Source organism: Anolis carolinensis, chromosome 3, assembly GCF_035594765.1.
Source record: "Anolis carolinensis isolate JA03-04 chromosome 3, rAnoCar3.1.pri, whole genome shotgun sequence".
NCBI lineage: Eukaryota > Metazoa > Chordata > Lepidosauria > Squamata > Dactyloidae > Anolis > Anolis carolinensis.
Genome location: NC_085843.1, coordinates 249,334,606 through 249,350,594, shown reverse-complemented (window position 1 = coordinate 249,350,594; position 15,989 = coordinate 249,334,606). Strand labels below are relative to the sequence as shown.

The following is a 15,989-nucleotide window of genomic DNA, read 5'->3' as shown; positions in this document are numbered from 1 at the left end:
GACTTATTAACCACGTTCACACATGGTTGTTTTTGCAATTTTTTCTGTGCAGAAAACACACATTTAGATGATTTTCAAATACTTTCTCACAGCTGGAAGGAAGTTACTGATATTAGTCAAGAAAAGGCAATATTCCTACTCATTTCTCCAGTTTCTGCCCCCAGCCCCTTGGAAAAACATTCCTGAAGGCTGAGTGAGATGTGATGTAGCAGAACTGAAAGAAAATGGGAAGTTTTTCAGACTAGATAGTAGAAAAATTCTTGATATTTTGGAGAGTCTCCTAGAGCTTCACTCAATTCTATAATAATTCATCCTGAACTTTTAGATGAGCCTGAGGGGAATGGGGTTTGAGATCTGAAAAAACTGAGGATACGATGAAACACCTATCAGTCCCTAGGCCCAACTTTCTAATTTTCTGTTAGGAGCACCCGCACTAGAACAATTGATCTAAGATGAATTCACTATTTATTAATACAGTAGAGTCTCGCTTATCCAATGTTCTGGATTATCCAACGCAGTCTGCTTTTTAGTAGTCAATGTTTTTGTAGTCAATGTTTTCAATACATTGTGATATTTTGATGCTAAATTCGTAAATACAGTCATTACAACATAGCATTACTGCGTACTGAACTACTTTTTCTGTCAAATTTGTTGTATAACATGTTTTGGCACTTAATTTGTAAAATCATAACCTAATTTGATGTTTAATAGGCTTTTCCTTAATCCCTCCTTATTATCCAACATATTCGCTTATCCAACGTTCTGCCAGCCCATTTACGTTGGATAAGCGAGACTCTACTGTAACTGACATTTTTCTTCTTACTTTCAGATATCTAAACCTATTCCCAAATAAAAAAAATCATATTCATATAAATATAATTTTCAAAACTGTCCATGTCTCCATAATTTCTCCAAGCCCAGTGCTTCATTTCTTTCTCATGGTATTCCTGGCTTATCATTAGAAATATGATTGATGATAGCAATAGCAAGTTAATTTAGATTAATTTCATTTCCTAAATAGTATACAGAAATCCTTTCCAAGACCTAAATCTTGACTAGGGTCAAGACTATTTAGATAAGCTTACTTATTAAACTAACAGTTTCTTACAAAATGATCAGTAGAAGATTATGGCATGGCTGCATTTATTTTCTCAAAGTAGCCATTAGTCTCCTCAGATCTGATCTCTGTCGAGCTTTAGAACATTAATATTTTAGTGAGATTCACATAGGCATGTATATTAGGCTGATGTCTATCTAACAACGGAATGTAAAATATTTTGTTTTCCTATGTAGGGGAAAAATGAATAGTCACATATTCTGAAGCAGTTGGGGAAATTTGTTCTGCACAGGAATATACATTTTTGTGAGCAAATCACAAGGTTTCAAACAAGAATTTAAAACACAAAAATACTATTCCTAGATAGCCAGCAAGGTTAACATCTGTCTGAATGATGACAATATATGATAACGGTTCCGGCCCAGGCTATTTAGCATCCCCTTGTATGAACCTTCCCAGGCCCTGAGATCTTCAGAAGAGGCTCTTCTCTCGGTTCCTTCTCCATCCCAAGCTTGGTTGATGGGGACCAGAGAGATTAAGAGGGTCTTCTCAGTGGCTGCCCTTCAACTCTGGAATTCCCTGCCCAGGGAAGCCAGAATGATCCCCTCCCTACTATCCTTCCGGCAGCAGGCTAAAACCTTTCTATCCAGGCAGACTTTTAAAGATGAATGTTTTTAAGATCAATCCAGGGGATGCTGTGATTTTGGCTTTGAATATACATCAAATATGTTTGAATGATTTTAACAGTGAATCTTTTAATATTTTTATATTTAATTCTTTTTTTAATATTTGTGAATTTCAAATGCTGTGCTAACGTTTCTGCTAAGATGCTTTGAGTCCCCTTCGGGGAGACAAAGCAGGGCACAAATAATAATAATAATAATAATAATAATAATAATAATAATAATAATAAACAACTTGCAATTTATAGTATTAATATTTTGAATTTTGAAAAATATTAAATTTACAAAAACTTTGGAAAAAACTAATAAAGTCAGATTAATAAGTCTAAAACATGTAAATTCTACTCAGATTTCAAATTATTGATTTAAAAATTCAACTCCATATTATGCACAAAATCAAACAATCTTGTTTTGCTCCCCTCCCCCAGCAATGTTTTAGGGCTACTGTAGGTCCAGTGTTGTATGATTTCACCTTCATTTCCAAAGCATGTGACATTTAACAGCCATCTTTTATCAACAGTCATATTTACAAGGCTAAAATAAACATAAATACTACTGATGGCAAAGGATAGTTGGCAGAAATAATTTTTTCCTTTCACTTCAACCATACGCTTCAAATGATGGTTAGGGGACATTTACCAAGAGACACATTTTTGTGAATAATAGGACATTCCTAGAAGCCAAGTGATGCAACTGGAACATTATAAACCTGTCCTGCATAGTAAAACAATTTCAAGAATTATGTATCAGTAATTTGGGTGATTCCTAATGCATAGGAGCACTGTGGTAGAACTCTTTCTGCAGCCTTTTCTTTCTTCAGTCATAGCTGTTTTCTCAGATCTTTCATCTTCTATCCTGAGATAAATGCCAAGTTCTAGTTAATGCACAGTTCACTGCTTGGATAAATAGGGATGGTGCCAAGCAAGATGATTGTCATTACTTTTGCAAAAGCCAGAACTTTTATTTTTGTAGATCCTCTTCTATGTAGTGTAGTTTTTGCTTTGTAAGCTTTTTTGGCACTGGAAATTATCAAGTGAAAAGAGGGAGAAACTGTGTGTGTATATTTTGTCTTCAAGTCAGTTGTTGACTTATTATTATTATTATTATTATTATTATTATTATTATTATTATTATTATTATTATGACACAGCAAACAAGATAGATATGCTGGATTTCATATCACAAAATCACAAGTTGAACACTTCCCAAATGTCTAGGACTGTGTGATGTATTTTCGGATGATGCATGCAGATTCCAGTAGGGTGGCCTTTTGCAGTTGGCAGATTGTGATTTTGTCAATGTCTATTGTTTCCAAATGCCGGCTGGGATCTTTTGGCACGGCACCCAATGTGCCCATCACCACTGGGACCACCTGCACTGGTTTCTGCCAGAGTCTTTGAAGTTCAATCTTGAGGTCCTGATAGCGGCTGAGTTTTTCCTGTTGTTTTTCGTCAATGCGACTGTCACCTGGGATGGCGACATCAATGATCCAAACCTTTTTCTTTTCTACAACTGTGATGTCTGGTGTGTTGTGTTCCAGAACTTTGTCAGTCTGGATTCAGAAGTCCCACAGTATCTTTGCGTGCTCATTGTCCAATATTTTTGCAGGTTTGTGATCCCATCAGTTCTTTGCTGCTGGGAGGTGGTACTTGAGGCATAAGTTCCAATGAATCATTTGGGCCACATAGTTGTGCCTCTGTTTGTTGTATTATGATGATGATGATGATGATGATGATGATGATGATGATGATGAAACCATGAATTTAGTAGGGTTTTCTTAGGCAAGAAAAACGAGATGTAGTTCTGCCAGTTTCTTCCTCTGAAAATATAGGCTATAGCATCTGGTATACATTGGTAGTCTTTCATCAGAGTACTTACCAGAGCTGAGTCTTTTAGCTTCTCAGATCAGGTGCCTTTGGACACAAAATGCTTGCCATTTCTGCCTTCCTCAGCCTGCCAGAATCCCAATCACTCTATTAGTGACTGTACTCTTCAAAGCACACTCTGCTTTTCCCTTTGCTTTAACATCAGACTAGCATTTGGTGACTTCCACACCTTCTTTTTCATGCTGAAGGTGCTACAACTGCAGGCATCTGTTTCGCTTGTTTTCTGCTTGATTGCTTCCCTCTTTAGACACCTCCATGCTCTGCCCTACATCCTAATTACCGACTTTTGTTCCCAAAGAGCTTGATTCAGTGTGGCATATTTTCCCATGTAAAATCTGGCATAACTCCATCTAAAGCTTCTTAACAGAGCTGAGAAAGAATCTGAAGTTAAAGGAAGCATAACTGTGGTCCATCAGCGAGATTCAGGCAAAGTCCGTTCAATGTCAATGAATATCACTGATGAAAATTTTGCTTCTTTGCTCTCCAGGATTTCTAAGCAGATTTACCACAGAGGACCAAAATATATATAACTTTTGAGATCAGATGTACACAATAAGTGTGAAATACACAATATTTTCAATGACATATGTCTTTGGCAAATACTCAATTTTTTAATGTTCCTCTGCTGCATGTGTGTTTGTGTGTATATATGCGTATGTACACTGTCTTTTCACACTTCTTCTGTTCCTTGCACAGATACAACAAATCTACATTATTATTTTTTAAAAGATGTATCACCTCTTAGCCTGTCAGTTCCCCTGAGGTGTAACTAATCAAATTCTTATTTTAAGAACATATTTTAAAACATACAGACAACTAGTAATCCGGATTTTAGGGGAAGACCATACAAAGCATGCAAAGTCTTGGCTGCTTGCCAAAAGTTTATTTCATTTTTATGATGTTTTAAAAGTCTTTTTAATGCTCCTTTTTACTTGTGTTTTTAATCTGTTTTTGTTTTTAAATCAAACTTAGTTTAATGTTTTCTATTAAGAGCCCACCGCCCCGGGCACAATTTTATTGTACTTTTTAGATATTACATGCCATCTTGAATCCCATGCAAAAAGATAGTATATTTCAAATAGAAAAATGAAAAAAAAATGGTTTCAAATACTGGATGAATTCATATGAGAAAAGATAGTCCTTTAATATACTGGTCTCGAGGAATTTAAAGCTTTGTAACACAAAACCACACAGGCATTCTTGCTTACACAAGCATGCATATATGTATCACTCAGTACAACTGTTTACTAGGACTAGTATATGCATATGCCCAGACATAAAACACTCACTGCTTTCACATTTCCCTATCATTTCCATTAATTCTACCCAAGTGCATTCACATACATCATACACTGTAGTCACAACATACTTCACATTGCCATTCAAACTCCTAAAATTCTTATGGATCCCATCAAGTAAATCAAAGCTGATGCAGAAATACTTTGAAAAGGGATTCAGAACCATTAATGCCTGTTATGGCAGTGTTGTAAAGATATACTGAATATACTTACAAACTAGCTCCCTGGCACACTGAGTTAGAACTTTGGTACATATAAGCATATCCTGTGCAAAATGTACTCTTTTATTTTCTTTATTCCAAAAAAAATATTGTAATATTATTTAATGTATTTTTCTTTCTGTAAAATAATTTATTTAATTAAATCTTGTTTTAAGTTTCTGTAAACCACTTTGGATCTTATCTTGGAGAAAAAATTCAAGCCATAAATTCAATACTTTATGATGTTGAATAAGAAAGACAGATATAATCTAAAGTAAGGAGATGTCAAACCAAAAAAGTAATAAGTCAATTAAAAACAGAAGTCAGTTAAGAGGAGGAAGGGAGAAAACAGGCACCACAATAAGATATAAAAATATCCATGGTAAAACTGCTTTAAAACACAACATTGCATATAAAGCCTAGGAGAATTTTTGAAACACGTATTTTACTGGCACTGAATTGGTATGGCTGTCTGGATTTTAAAATGGGTTTGGGCAGTGGGAGATGAATTTGTAACTGTTGCCACAAATATAAATGGAAATGGCAAATAGGTAAAGGTAAAGGTTTTCCCCTGACAGTAAATCTAGTTGTGTCTGACTCTGGTGGTTGGTGCTGCTAATCTCCATTTCTAAGCCTAAGAGCCAGCGTTGTCCATAGACACCTCCAAGGTCATGTGGCCGGCATGGCTGCATGGATGCCGTTACCTTCGTGCTGGAGCGGTACCTATTGATCTACAAACATTTGCATGTTTTCGATCTACTAGGTTGGCAGAAACCGGGGCTAACAGTGGGAGCTCACCCCGCTCCCCGGATTCGAACCACTTATCAGCAAGTTCAGCAGCTCAGTAGTTTAACCAGCTGCATCACCGAAAGGCTTACTAGGTCCTAAATCTGATTAATGACAGCCACTGTTTGTTTGTTTGTTTGATAAAAAGAATGTGGAGTTTGTTTACATAGGATTAACATGTATTTCTGTACAAAATGATGTCCCAATAAACTTCAGAACTAAGTGAAAATTGCAAAATCCCTACCACTGACACTATTCCTCCGGACCAGATTTTCTGACTGTTCGGAAAGCCTTTTGTTTTAAGCCAGGAACAGAATAACAGTAAATATTTTTACATCTTTATTGTGGTACCTGTAGTTAAAAACATCTGGAGCCCTTCGGGTTGCTTGCCCCAGTTGTAGATGTGTTAGATACAATAGATCATATGATAATAATCAGCATAGATATTCCCCCAGAAGGCTTCCTGCTTTTCATTGTCATGATTAAGAAGGTATGCTTTTGTTTGCAGGCCCTCCATCTGCCCCTGAGAACCTGATCTCCAACGTCAATGAAACATCAGTAAACTTGGAATGGAGCCCTCCTCAGAACAGAGGTGGTCGTGAGGATATTTCCTACAATGTGGTGTGCAAAAGGTGTGGAGCCAGTGACTTGAACCGTTGTCGGTCCTGTGGCAGTGGTGTACATTTCAGCCCACAGCAGAATGGCTTGAAAACTACCCGAGTTTCCATTACTGACCTTTTGGCACACACTAACTACACCTTTGAAATCTGGGCAGTGAATGGAGTCTCCAAGCAGAATCCGAGCCCAGACCAGGCTGTTTCTGTCACGGTGACAACTAACCAAGCAGGTAAAAAACTATATCTATTTTTTCCTCTATACTTTCTACCTCATTTGAGGCTGTATTCAGTTATTTTTGTTTATGACTTTCCAAAGTTACTTGATTAAGATGAAACTATACTTTAAGGAGATGCTGGTGAAAGCTACTCACAACTGTTGTGCACTTTTTTTGCCTGGAGTTGATGCCCTCTAGAAGAATATTAGAATATGGCTTTTTGGGAATAAGCCAGCTTCTTCTCAGATAAGTAAAATAACCATTGAGGAACAAAGAATATTGGCACATTCTCCAAATTTAGAACAGAAATTTTGTTTGGCATTTAACCTGAGCTACTGAAACAATAGTTGTAAATAATTGACTCAATTTGTTTAGTAGTCTGTCATCTGCAATGACTCTGAATAGTCATCACAGAAATTATTTTGAAATTTGTAATAACTTGTGGCCATTTATGCTATTAATTTATATTCATTTTGTCTCAGAGAAGTGTGTTTGACGTCTGTGGGAGACAAAGATGGATTGGATTGTTAGAAAACATAATTTATTTTTTTTCTACACTGCTTTGTAAATTTTGGGGCTAAAAATGGTTGATTTTTTAAAATAAAAAATAGATTATGTGCTAGTTATGAGGTTGAAATGAACATTGGGATGCCTTTGGACACACTTTTCTTTTGCCCAGAAAACCCCTTGCTAATGTTTGTGGGTGTGTGTTTGTTTGTTTTGTAAAAAAAAAATATGATTGCATCTTTGGACCTAGTTTTGCTCCCTGATAATTTTAATTGAAAAAATTATGAGGGGTGAGATATGAAAGACCTTGGCCTTTGAGGACCACTGTTAGTCAGAGAGGACAGTGCTAAGTTAGAAAGATACAGTTTTTGACATGATAAAAAACAGCTTCCTTTATTTTTATATTGCACTTCTTCCCCTCTCTCAGCCTCTCTCTCCTTCCCTTTATCTCTATTGGGGGGGGGGGGGACAGCCAGAAAACAATGTTGTCAAGAGTATATTTACAGAAATTGTAAAAGTGAAAAAGACTCTCATTCACTCAGCTCCATTAAATCAGCAACCTCCATTTGTTGACTTCACCTTTTACTGAAAATATATACAGTATTGATGGTACATTTTTGACTCATGAGACACACTCTATTTTCTAGACAGTTGTTATCAACGTGCTTGGAGCAACATAATTGCACTTCTGAGTTGCTTTTTTAGTGTTTTTAGTTTTGTGTGTCCATGTGATCTTGCTTCAGTTTCAGGCAGTGTGAGGGTATATTTAATTTTTTAAAAAATATAGCTTTTGCTCCTAAAATGAATATGTATGCATATTGCTATTTTTAGCAAGACTTGTTTCTCTCTTTATCTCAATATTTTTAACTGTATATTCGAAAAAAATGTTGGAAGAGATTAATTCACCTTAATGGAGTGGCTATTAAGAAACTATTATGAACATCTGTGGATATTAAGACAGTAATTTTACACAAAGAAAGGAAGAAAAGTTGAAGCGGTTCCACTCTGAAAACAAAAGCATGTTGATACCACCTTAGTTGGGATTAAATAAATTAACTGCTACAATTATTGCTCTATGTCAGCTGAAATTTGTAAACAATTTCAAGAAATCATTGCTGCATGATAGTGAGAAGTGTTAAGGGCTCTTTATTATTGTGCCCTGGCCAGGGATAAAACTTAAATGTTTTCAAGTCTCATTGAATTAAGACCAGTACTGTGTAGTGTATGCATATGTGTGTGTGTGTGTGTGTGTGTGTGTGTGTGTGTGTGTGTATAGAGACCAAGTCATAATAAGTAAAAAGAGTGGCAAATAATTCCCGTGTTACATCAAAAGGCTGATTTCATGGGCAACTCTTCCTGAAAACATTTTACTGAATATTACAACACCTCAGGATGCTCCAGCTTGTCCCCACAAAGAAAACTCAGTCATTTAATGTATGGTGCAGCTGTTCATAACAATAAATAAATAAATCTCTTAGAAATGAATGTTTTTAGTGATTTTTAAAAAAATGTCTTTGGGGAGAAGAATGAAGCATCCACACCCGTTTCCTGCATAACAGCATGAGTGGCATAAGTCTCAAACCCGACAGCACCGTTCATTTTAATCTCCCTGTATATAATATGCGTGGCTAGTGGCTACACAGAGAAGACAGACCTGTGTTTCGTTACAGAGACAAAAGGAGTTCACATGGGAATGGAGCTGTGTGAGGGAAAATACATAGCACTGTTTTGATTAAAATCGAAATGGATTTATCTTCCATTTTTTTCGTTCAGCTTTGTTTTCACTTATATCATGCTCTTTTGATTTTGGATGATCTGTGTGTGAATGGTTTTTTTCCCTTCCATTTTTCATTTGATTCTTGGTTTTGTAGCTGGGTAAGACTGCTTAGCAATTTTTTAGCCCCTTAGGTTACCTTCATCTTTTTCTTCTCTTAAATCAGCCATCATAGTGAGTCAAGTAGAAAAACTCTAATTAGGGTGAGAAAACCCTATAAATAAATAAGCAGGTTTTCTTTCAATATCTTGACTGTAGGTATTTTCAATGTTGCTGCTGCAGTCAAGGGGAGATCTTTATGAAGATATCCAGCTCTGGGGGATGTGTATGCCCCCCTCTCTTCTTTTGCAGTGCATCTAGCTGTCTGCCTGTCACAAATCTCTTTCATTTCAGAGGACTAAAACCCACAGTGGACTTCTCCCATATGCTTGCCACTCCTCCAAAAATATATACTCATATCATGTCACATTTCTTCCCTTTTAATGTTTGCCTCTAAATATTAAGTTATATTGAATATGATTTCTAATGCCAAATAGTTTTGCAATTGACATTTTTCCCCTGCCAGCTATCTGTTACTTTTTATTTTCATTTTGGTAGTACCAAACTAAACAGATGCCACAACTGTATTGATTGTTCAAGAATGTCATGAAGAGAAACATGGAGTCACACTTTAATTTGCCAGACTGAAGCATAATGGCCAGGACAGGATGTTCTATATGCCTTAAAAGTATGCCAGGATATTATGTTTTGTTGTATATGCCTTAACGTATTGTGTTACTTGCGGTTTTAGTGCACTGTGTTCAGAACCCCCCCTTTCAGGGGCTTCCTTTTGGATGCTGATTAAAATTCCATGTGCATTGTGCTACAAAGCACAAAAATGCATATAAAGTGTCTTATGTTCTGCCAGTCTGATTTAGACGGTGCAGTAGTGTACGTGTATCAAATGAAGATCCATTGCTACATTGTGCCCTGAGTTGCTTTGTGATGCTTCCACTGACAGTGATGCAGGTTGTGCAGGCAAATCGAAGCATCAGATGGCCCTTAGTTTGACTCCAATTGTTACTGCCACAGCTGCCAGGCCAGTAAAGCAAAGGGTCTGCCAACCTTTTTGTTCCACTGCCATCTTGCTCTTTGTATTTCTAATTAAACCCCACTCCCACAAACACATGAAGTGGGGCTGGAAAAATATTTTATATATTGTATATATTTTTGCAGAAAAATAAAGTTAATTGACTACCCCAATTCTTCACATTCTCTTCTGAGCATATGCCAGCTAAAGCAGAAGATTCATTATTTGGACATTGATGGTCCAAAAACCTTATTATCAAAATACAATGTGTGACTTCCTTTTCCCACCTGTCAGTATAACATTCTGTTTACTCCAGCATCTTGGATCTTGGAACCAGTAAATGCATAGATGAGGCTGGACTGCATTTTTTAAAGCAGAGGAATGACAGCAACATTTTTTCTTTTTTCCCCCCCCCAAAGTAGAAAATACTTTGTTTTTGATTTTTTGTTTTTTTGTTTATTTATTTATGGGTTGGGAGAACTACTTCCCCATAATATATGTTTGTTTATCTTTGTGTTGCTGAGTGATTGTTTGATTTAGTGTGTGTGAGGAAATTTGTGACAGGAAACTAAGTCAAATCTAATGAGGATACTGTTTAGTTCTCAAAGCAGTAAAAGTAAAGGTCATTCTTATTTAGGTTTAGACTGATCTAAAGACTAGACTCAGGCCCAATGGGAATTCTGTATTCTAAAATCCCAAATGTCCACCTAGCAGCCCAAAAACCACACAACATCTCAGTCCACCTAGCAGTTGGAAATTCCATTGCTTGATTGGATGGCAGATGTTTGTACCGTGTCTCAGTCCAGGGAGCCCAGAAGCAGCATTACCTGGCAAAAAAGGTCTCAGTATATTGAAATAAACCTTTGCAAAGATGTTTTCCTGACATAAAGAGCCAGGAGAAAGTACAGGAACCTTCTAAGTTGGAAGCTAAGAAGTGATATAGAAGTTCCCATATGTTGTGTTTTTCATACATCATTGTTGTAATGACAGATGTTTAAGATCATATGGGAGAGTAGTTCATGATGTACTATTACTGAAAATCAGGCCTTTACAGCAGGAGCTCCCCAGATGGGCTCCCCAGATGTTAGAATTCAATTCCTATAAACCCAGCCTACTGTAGTGCGTGAATCTGGGATATCTAGCAACTCACTTTTGGGGACATCAAGAGTAGCAATTAGAGATCCATATCTAGGAATTACTCGCTTGCAGATTTAGTGTCTCCAATATGATTTTAGATTTCTGATGATCAGGGATTATAAATATCATTATTTGCAATGTTTGGATGCCAAAACCATTCAAAAGTATGACAAAATATCAACATATGAGCACTTGATGTGGTCTGCAAGGGGAAATAATATTGTAGTTTTCTAGGTTATTCTAAAAGTGAGATCACATTCTTAGAATCATAAAATCATAGAGTTGGAAGAGACCACATGGACCGTCAGTCCAACCCCCTGCCATGTAGGAAAAGCACAATCAAAGTACCCCCAACAGATGGCCATCTAGCCTTCTGTCATCTAAACATGTAAAAAATATGTTTTTGAAAATAGTATTTATAATATAGATTCATAATTCAAGGACTGAAAAACAAGCTTTGAAAGTAGCTTTATTCATACGGTTTCTATCCCAGCCTTCTCAAAAGAGAAAAGGAAAGAAAAACACTTTCCAGCCATTGGAGCACTTTATAATAATAAAAATGAAAGAGGAAAGAGGAAAATTTGTCAAAAATTATGCCTTTGAATTGTACCAACTTGAATAAAAGATTTCCAGGGGGACAGCTATTATCCTGCAACCTGTTACAGTAAAATCACAAAACAACCCCCCCTCCCCCCCCCAAAAAAAACCCAGAATCTTTGGGCATGATAAATTGTAACAAATTATATTTTGGGAATAGTTTTCATGGAATTCTAGTCTATTTATGTTTGATGAAGTTGACTTTGCTCAAGATAAAATGTGTTTTTCTTTAAGGTGCAACAAGACTCTTTATTATTTTTAGAATAAAAATGTCTTCTTATAATTAAATTGTGTTTCTATTATTGCAGTCTTATGTTTTTACAGAATCATTGAATAAACATATATTTTCTTATTATTTTTAATTCCAATCCATAAATATCAATATAAAGAGCCAAACAAGAAGCTAAAGGGAAAAGAGAGGGGAGGGAGAGAGAGAGGTGGAGAATAGTTTTTTGAATTATCTGGATACAACAAATAAGAATATTTTAAGGGAGGAAATTATTGATTAAAACAATTTAAACTGTTTATATTAAAATTGAAATTATTTTATGCCCATTTCACTCTGTTTACTCAATGTCAGGCCAAAGTAGAAAATATTTTTAAAAATCTTTCAGTGAAATATTTTGTCTCAGGCATTTATTACTTCTCAGCAATAAGTGTTCCATAATTGTAAGGCAGCCTCCAAAGGACATATATCTGTGCGCGTTTGATGATCCAAGTTATCACATCCAACCAAAACAGAGCATTTTATCCCCCATGTTCTTCTCCTTCCCTTGGTTGGCACATGACTACTTCAAGATATAGAAAGGAGTCAACCATTTTGCTGAATGAGAACTTTATACAGGAGCCACAGGGAAGCAAAAGGAAAGTCGATTGTTCTGGGTCTCGATCGACAAAGATAAGAAGAACTGTTGGCATGAGTCAAGCCTGGTATGTGTAACACAGGCACTTGGCACAGCAGGCTGTTATAGCCTTTGTGCCAAAGAAAAGGAAGGGTGGTTATTAAGCATGTACAGTCCATAGCACGTAAGGGAGTGGATTTATATCTGGTTAAATATTTGGAAGATGTAATGTGGTCAGTGGTGAAATGCTATCTGTATCTAAACCCACATTTTGAACAACATCCAGTCCTACTCCATTTATTTTAAAATAAGTATGTTTTAAACATTTGCAGTTGCTTTTTTGTATAGCAGGCATAATAAGAATAACAATCGTTCTGTCACTCTGTACAGTACCTGAGATTTTTGTCATCTAGATGACTCATAGTATATTGTTCCTCCACAAGCATTTTAAAAGCTAAACAAATGAAGAATTTCTGGGAAACCACAGGACTTTGAAGTATAAATGTGGTAGGACATCCAAGAGCTTTTTAAAAAATGTTGTCCTGAAATGTTACAGAAATGAATGGGTAGCTAAAAGATGCCTTTCATTTGTCCATCAGATGAGCTCGGGAAGAGAATGCTCAAGGACCTCAAAGATAAACAGTGCTGATCAATTGAGAATTCCTTCTCATGGTCGTTTAATTATATCTCAAGAAAGAGTATGGTGTGGTAAGAAATATCTGCTGTGAGTGCCTTTTTCCCTTTGGCAACCAACCTTGTTGGTGTAGATTAGACGTGTGATTAAAATGTATTTACATGCAGCCAAGAGAAAACAAAACAAAAAATATGGGAAATCTGCTGTTGGGAGGGGCTAAATTTATTATTTTAAAGTGATTACATATTTTTTCAGAGAGAACTATAACAAACAATTGCCTTTTTCTTGGCAAAGCACTTGTACCACCCATTTCCATGAATTTGTAAGACTCTGTCGGTAAGGCAAAGAAAAGCTTTAAAGAACCCTTATTAAATCATCCAACTTCAGGGTTCATTGAACAACACAAGGGAAACTAGTTTGCTCAGGAGTGACACGAGGTAATTATGATGTTTAAATACACATTCGGACACATTTTGATATAGACCCAACAGGTTTTTTGGGGAAATGGAATCCGTAACAAAGTGATTTATATTATTTTATAAGTTTGCATAGCAGCAATTCTTTCTTTTGCCTATATTTGTTCTTGAGGAAACGGCATGCTGTGAGGGACCAAATGGCTGTGAAACTACTGATGCATCTAAGTTCAGGAAATAGCTCTCTGGTTGTTTGACTTTGGTCTATTTTATTCTTCACCTTTGGGCAGCTCCCCGTGATCACCCCAGACCTAATTCATAATAGCCCTCTGAAGGGTATGTGAAGGCCAGGCATGTTCTTAATTCTTTTTCCAGACTAGATCAAGACTTTCTCAGCAGCAATTGCACCTTCTTCTTCACAGCTCCCCAACATAGAAACGGGTAGTTATATCTCCTGTCTGTCTCCCCCGACTGCGTAAAATTAATTGTTATCTCCTGAGAGCAGCCAGAAGGACACCAGAGTCCAGTCTGCAGTTGAGCAACAATAAAAGGATTCAGAGAACTTTATCAAAGCTTCTATTAACCCCCTGCTGGTATCCTCAAAATAGGATTTTTTTCTCTAAGAGTGAGAATACAAAAGCTGTGCTACACAACTGCTTCTGTGTGTCCATTCATAGGGTTTAAATCTGCAGAGTTACTAATTAAAATGCCATGCAGTGTAGCACAAATAAACATAGCCTTCTTCTAAGTCCCTGCATTGCTCCACTGACTCATGATTCAAGGAACAGGGTAGGAAGCTGACCTGATTATATCCATGGATGAGAACGCAAACCCAGGCTCCCTTTCTTATATAGAATTGTTAAGCTTTAGCTGCAAAGGGAAAATGGGGAGGAGGGGAACTGTCAAATACATTCGTATGTAAGGGGATGATGGGACCAACAAGCTCTTTGTTTAAAATGTGTCCCTCAAGGGGAGACCAGTTCTTGCTATTCTCTTTCCAGCAGAAGTCTTCTTGAACTGAGCAGTTTGCTCTGGTTGAGCATTTGGAGAATCAGCCCTTGCTGACTGTTTGCACAGGTCTGTGTTGGCTCACAAATAGAGCTGTAGCATGCCTACAGCAGTCTGTAATCAAAGTGGAACTGTTTCAAGGGACCTCAAAACGCTGAGCTTTCCACTGAATGCTACTCCTTTCACTGAGAAATGGCACATCAGATTTAGCATTGTGTTGAGCCGTTGTGTGGAAATTGTGGGTGGGTATTTTACTATTATTTTGCGGTGGTGGTGGTAGGGTATTGTGTTTTTATTTAATTGTCTATTCTTTTTCTTGTTTAGTATAAGTAGCACTCCAGCAGGGCTTCCCACTGCCCAAGTAAATCATGCAAATGTATGGCTGCTATCTGCATGCACTTGAAAGATTTCATGCCGTCTGTTTAGATTAATGTAATCTGCCTTCATTGCTAAATTCAAGCACTGGCATTCTTCTACTTTTCTGATTTAGTAGCCTCTTTGGTCATCAGAGCTTTTTTTAAAAAAGGGGGGATCTCTTCATCATTTTCAGGCACGTATAGTGTTTTAATATTTCACTCTAGAAAGGAACAATTGAAACTAAAAATCACCATGGTTGGGTCTACGTTATGGGTTAAAGCAATCATACCAAGTAATTACACTGATTTATGGGCAAATAAACACCTAAGAGCCCCCTTTGGGGAAATAAAGCAGGAAGTGGAGGAGAAGAGGAAGAAGAGGAGGAAGAGGAGGAAGAAGAAGATTATGATTATTATTGCTGGGTGAATCAACTAAAGTGCCACAAAGCCTCACATTTCTGAGTTATTCAGAATTCTTCCTCAGGCTAGGTAGAACTAAAACCAAGAGATGGGCAGGCATACACATAAAGGTCCCAAATTTTAGCCAGACATTGTGGACATGATGTTTGTAATTTGAAACCATTCTCAAAATCTTTCAAGTACGTGCAGATAGCATATACTTGCAATCTGAATGAATTAGCTCATCATGGAAGCTAGTGTGTTGTAGTGGTTTGAGCACTGGGCTACAATTTTGGGAGAGCAGAGTTCAGATCCCTGCTCAGCCATGAAACTCACTTGGGTGAATTTGGGCAAGTCACATTCTCGCGGACCCAGAAGAAGGCAATGACATACCGCTTGTGAACAAATCTTGCTAAGAAAACCTTGGTCAGAAACTACTTGGAGGCACACAATACAACTACTTGGAGGCACACAATAACAAAGTGCAGCAGGTATTACAATGCATCTGGGA

At 36.9% G+C, this 15,989-nt stretch overlaps 1 protein-coding gene across 2 annotated transcripts in view; it reads left to right on the top strand.

Annotated features, from left to right (window-relative positions):
- Window positions 1-15,989, top strand: part of epha4 (EPH receptor A4) — a 180,307-nt gene that overhangs the window by 95,310 nt on the left and 69,008 nt on the right. For both annotated transcript variants that reach the window (XM_062976569.1, XM_062976568.1), the window contains exon 5: window positions 6,419-6,757. In XM_062976569.1, the coding sequence (XP_062832639.1) occupies window positions 6,419-6,757 (339 nt within the window). The remainder of the gene's footprint in view (window positions 1-6,418; window positions 6,758-15,989) is intronic.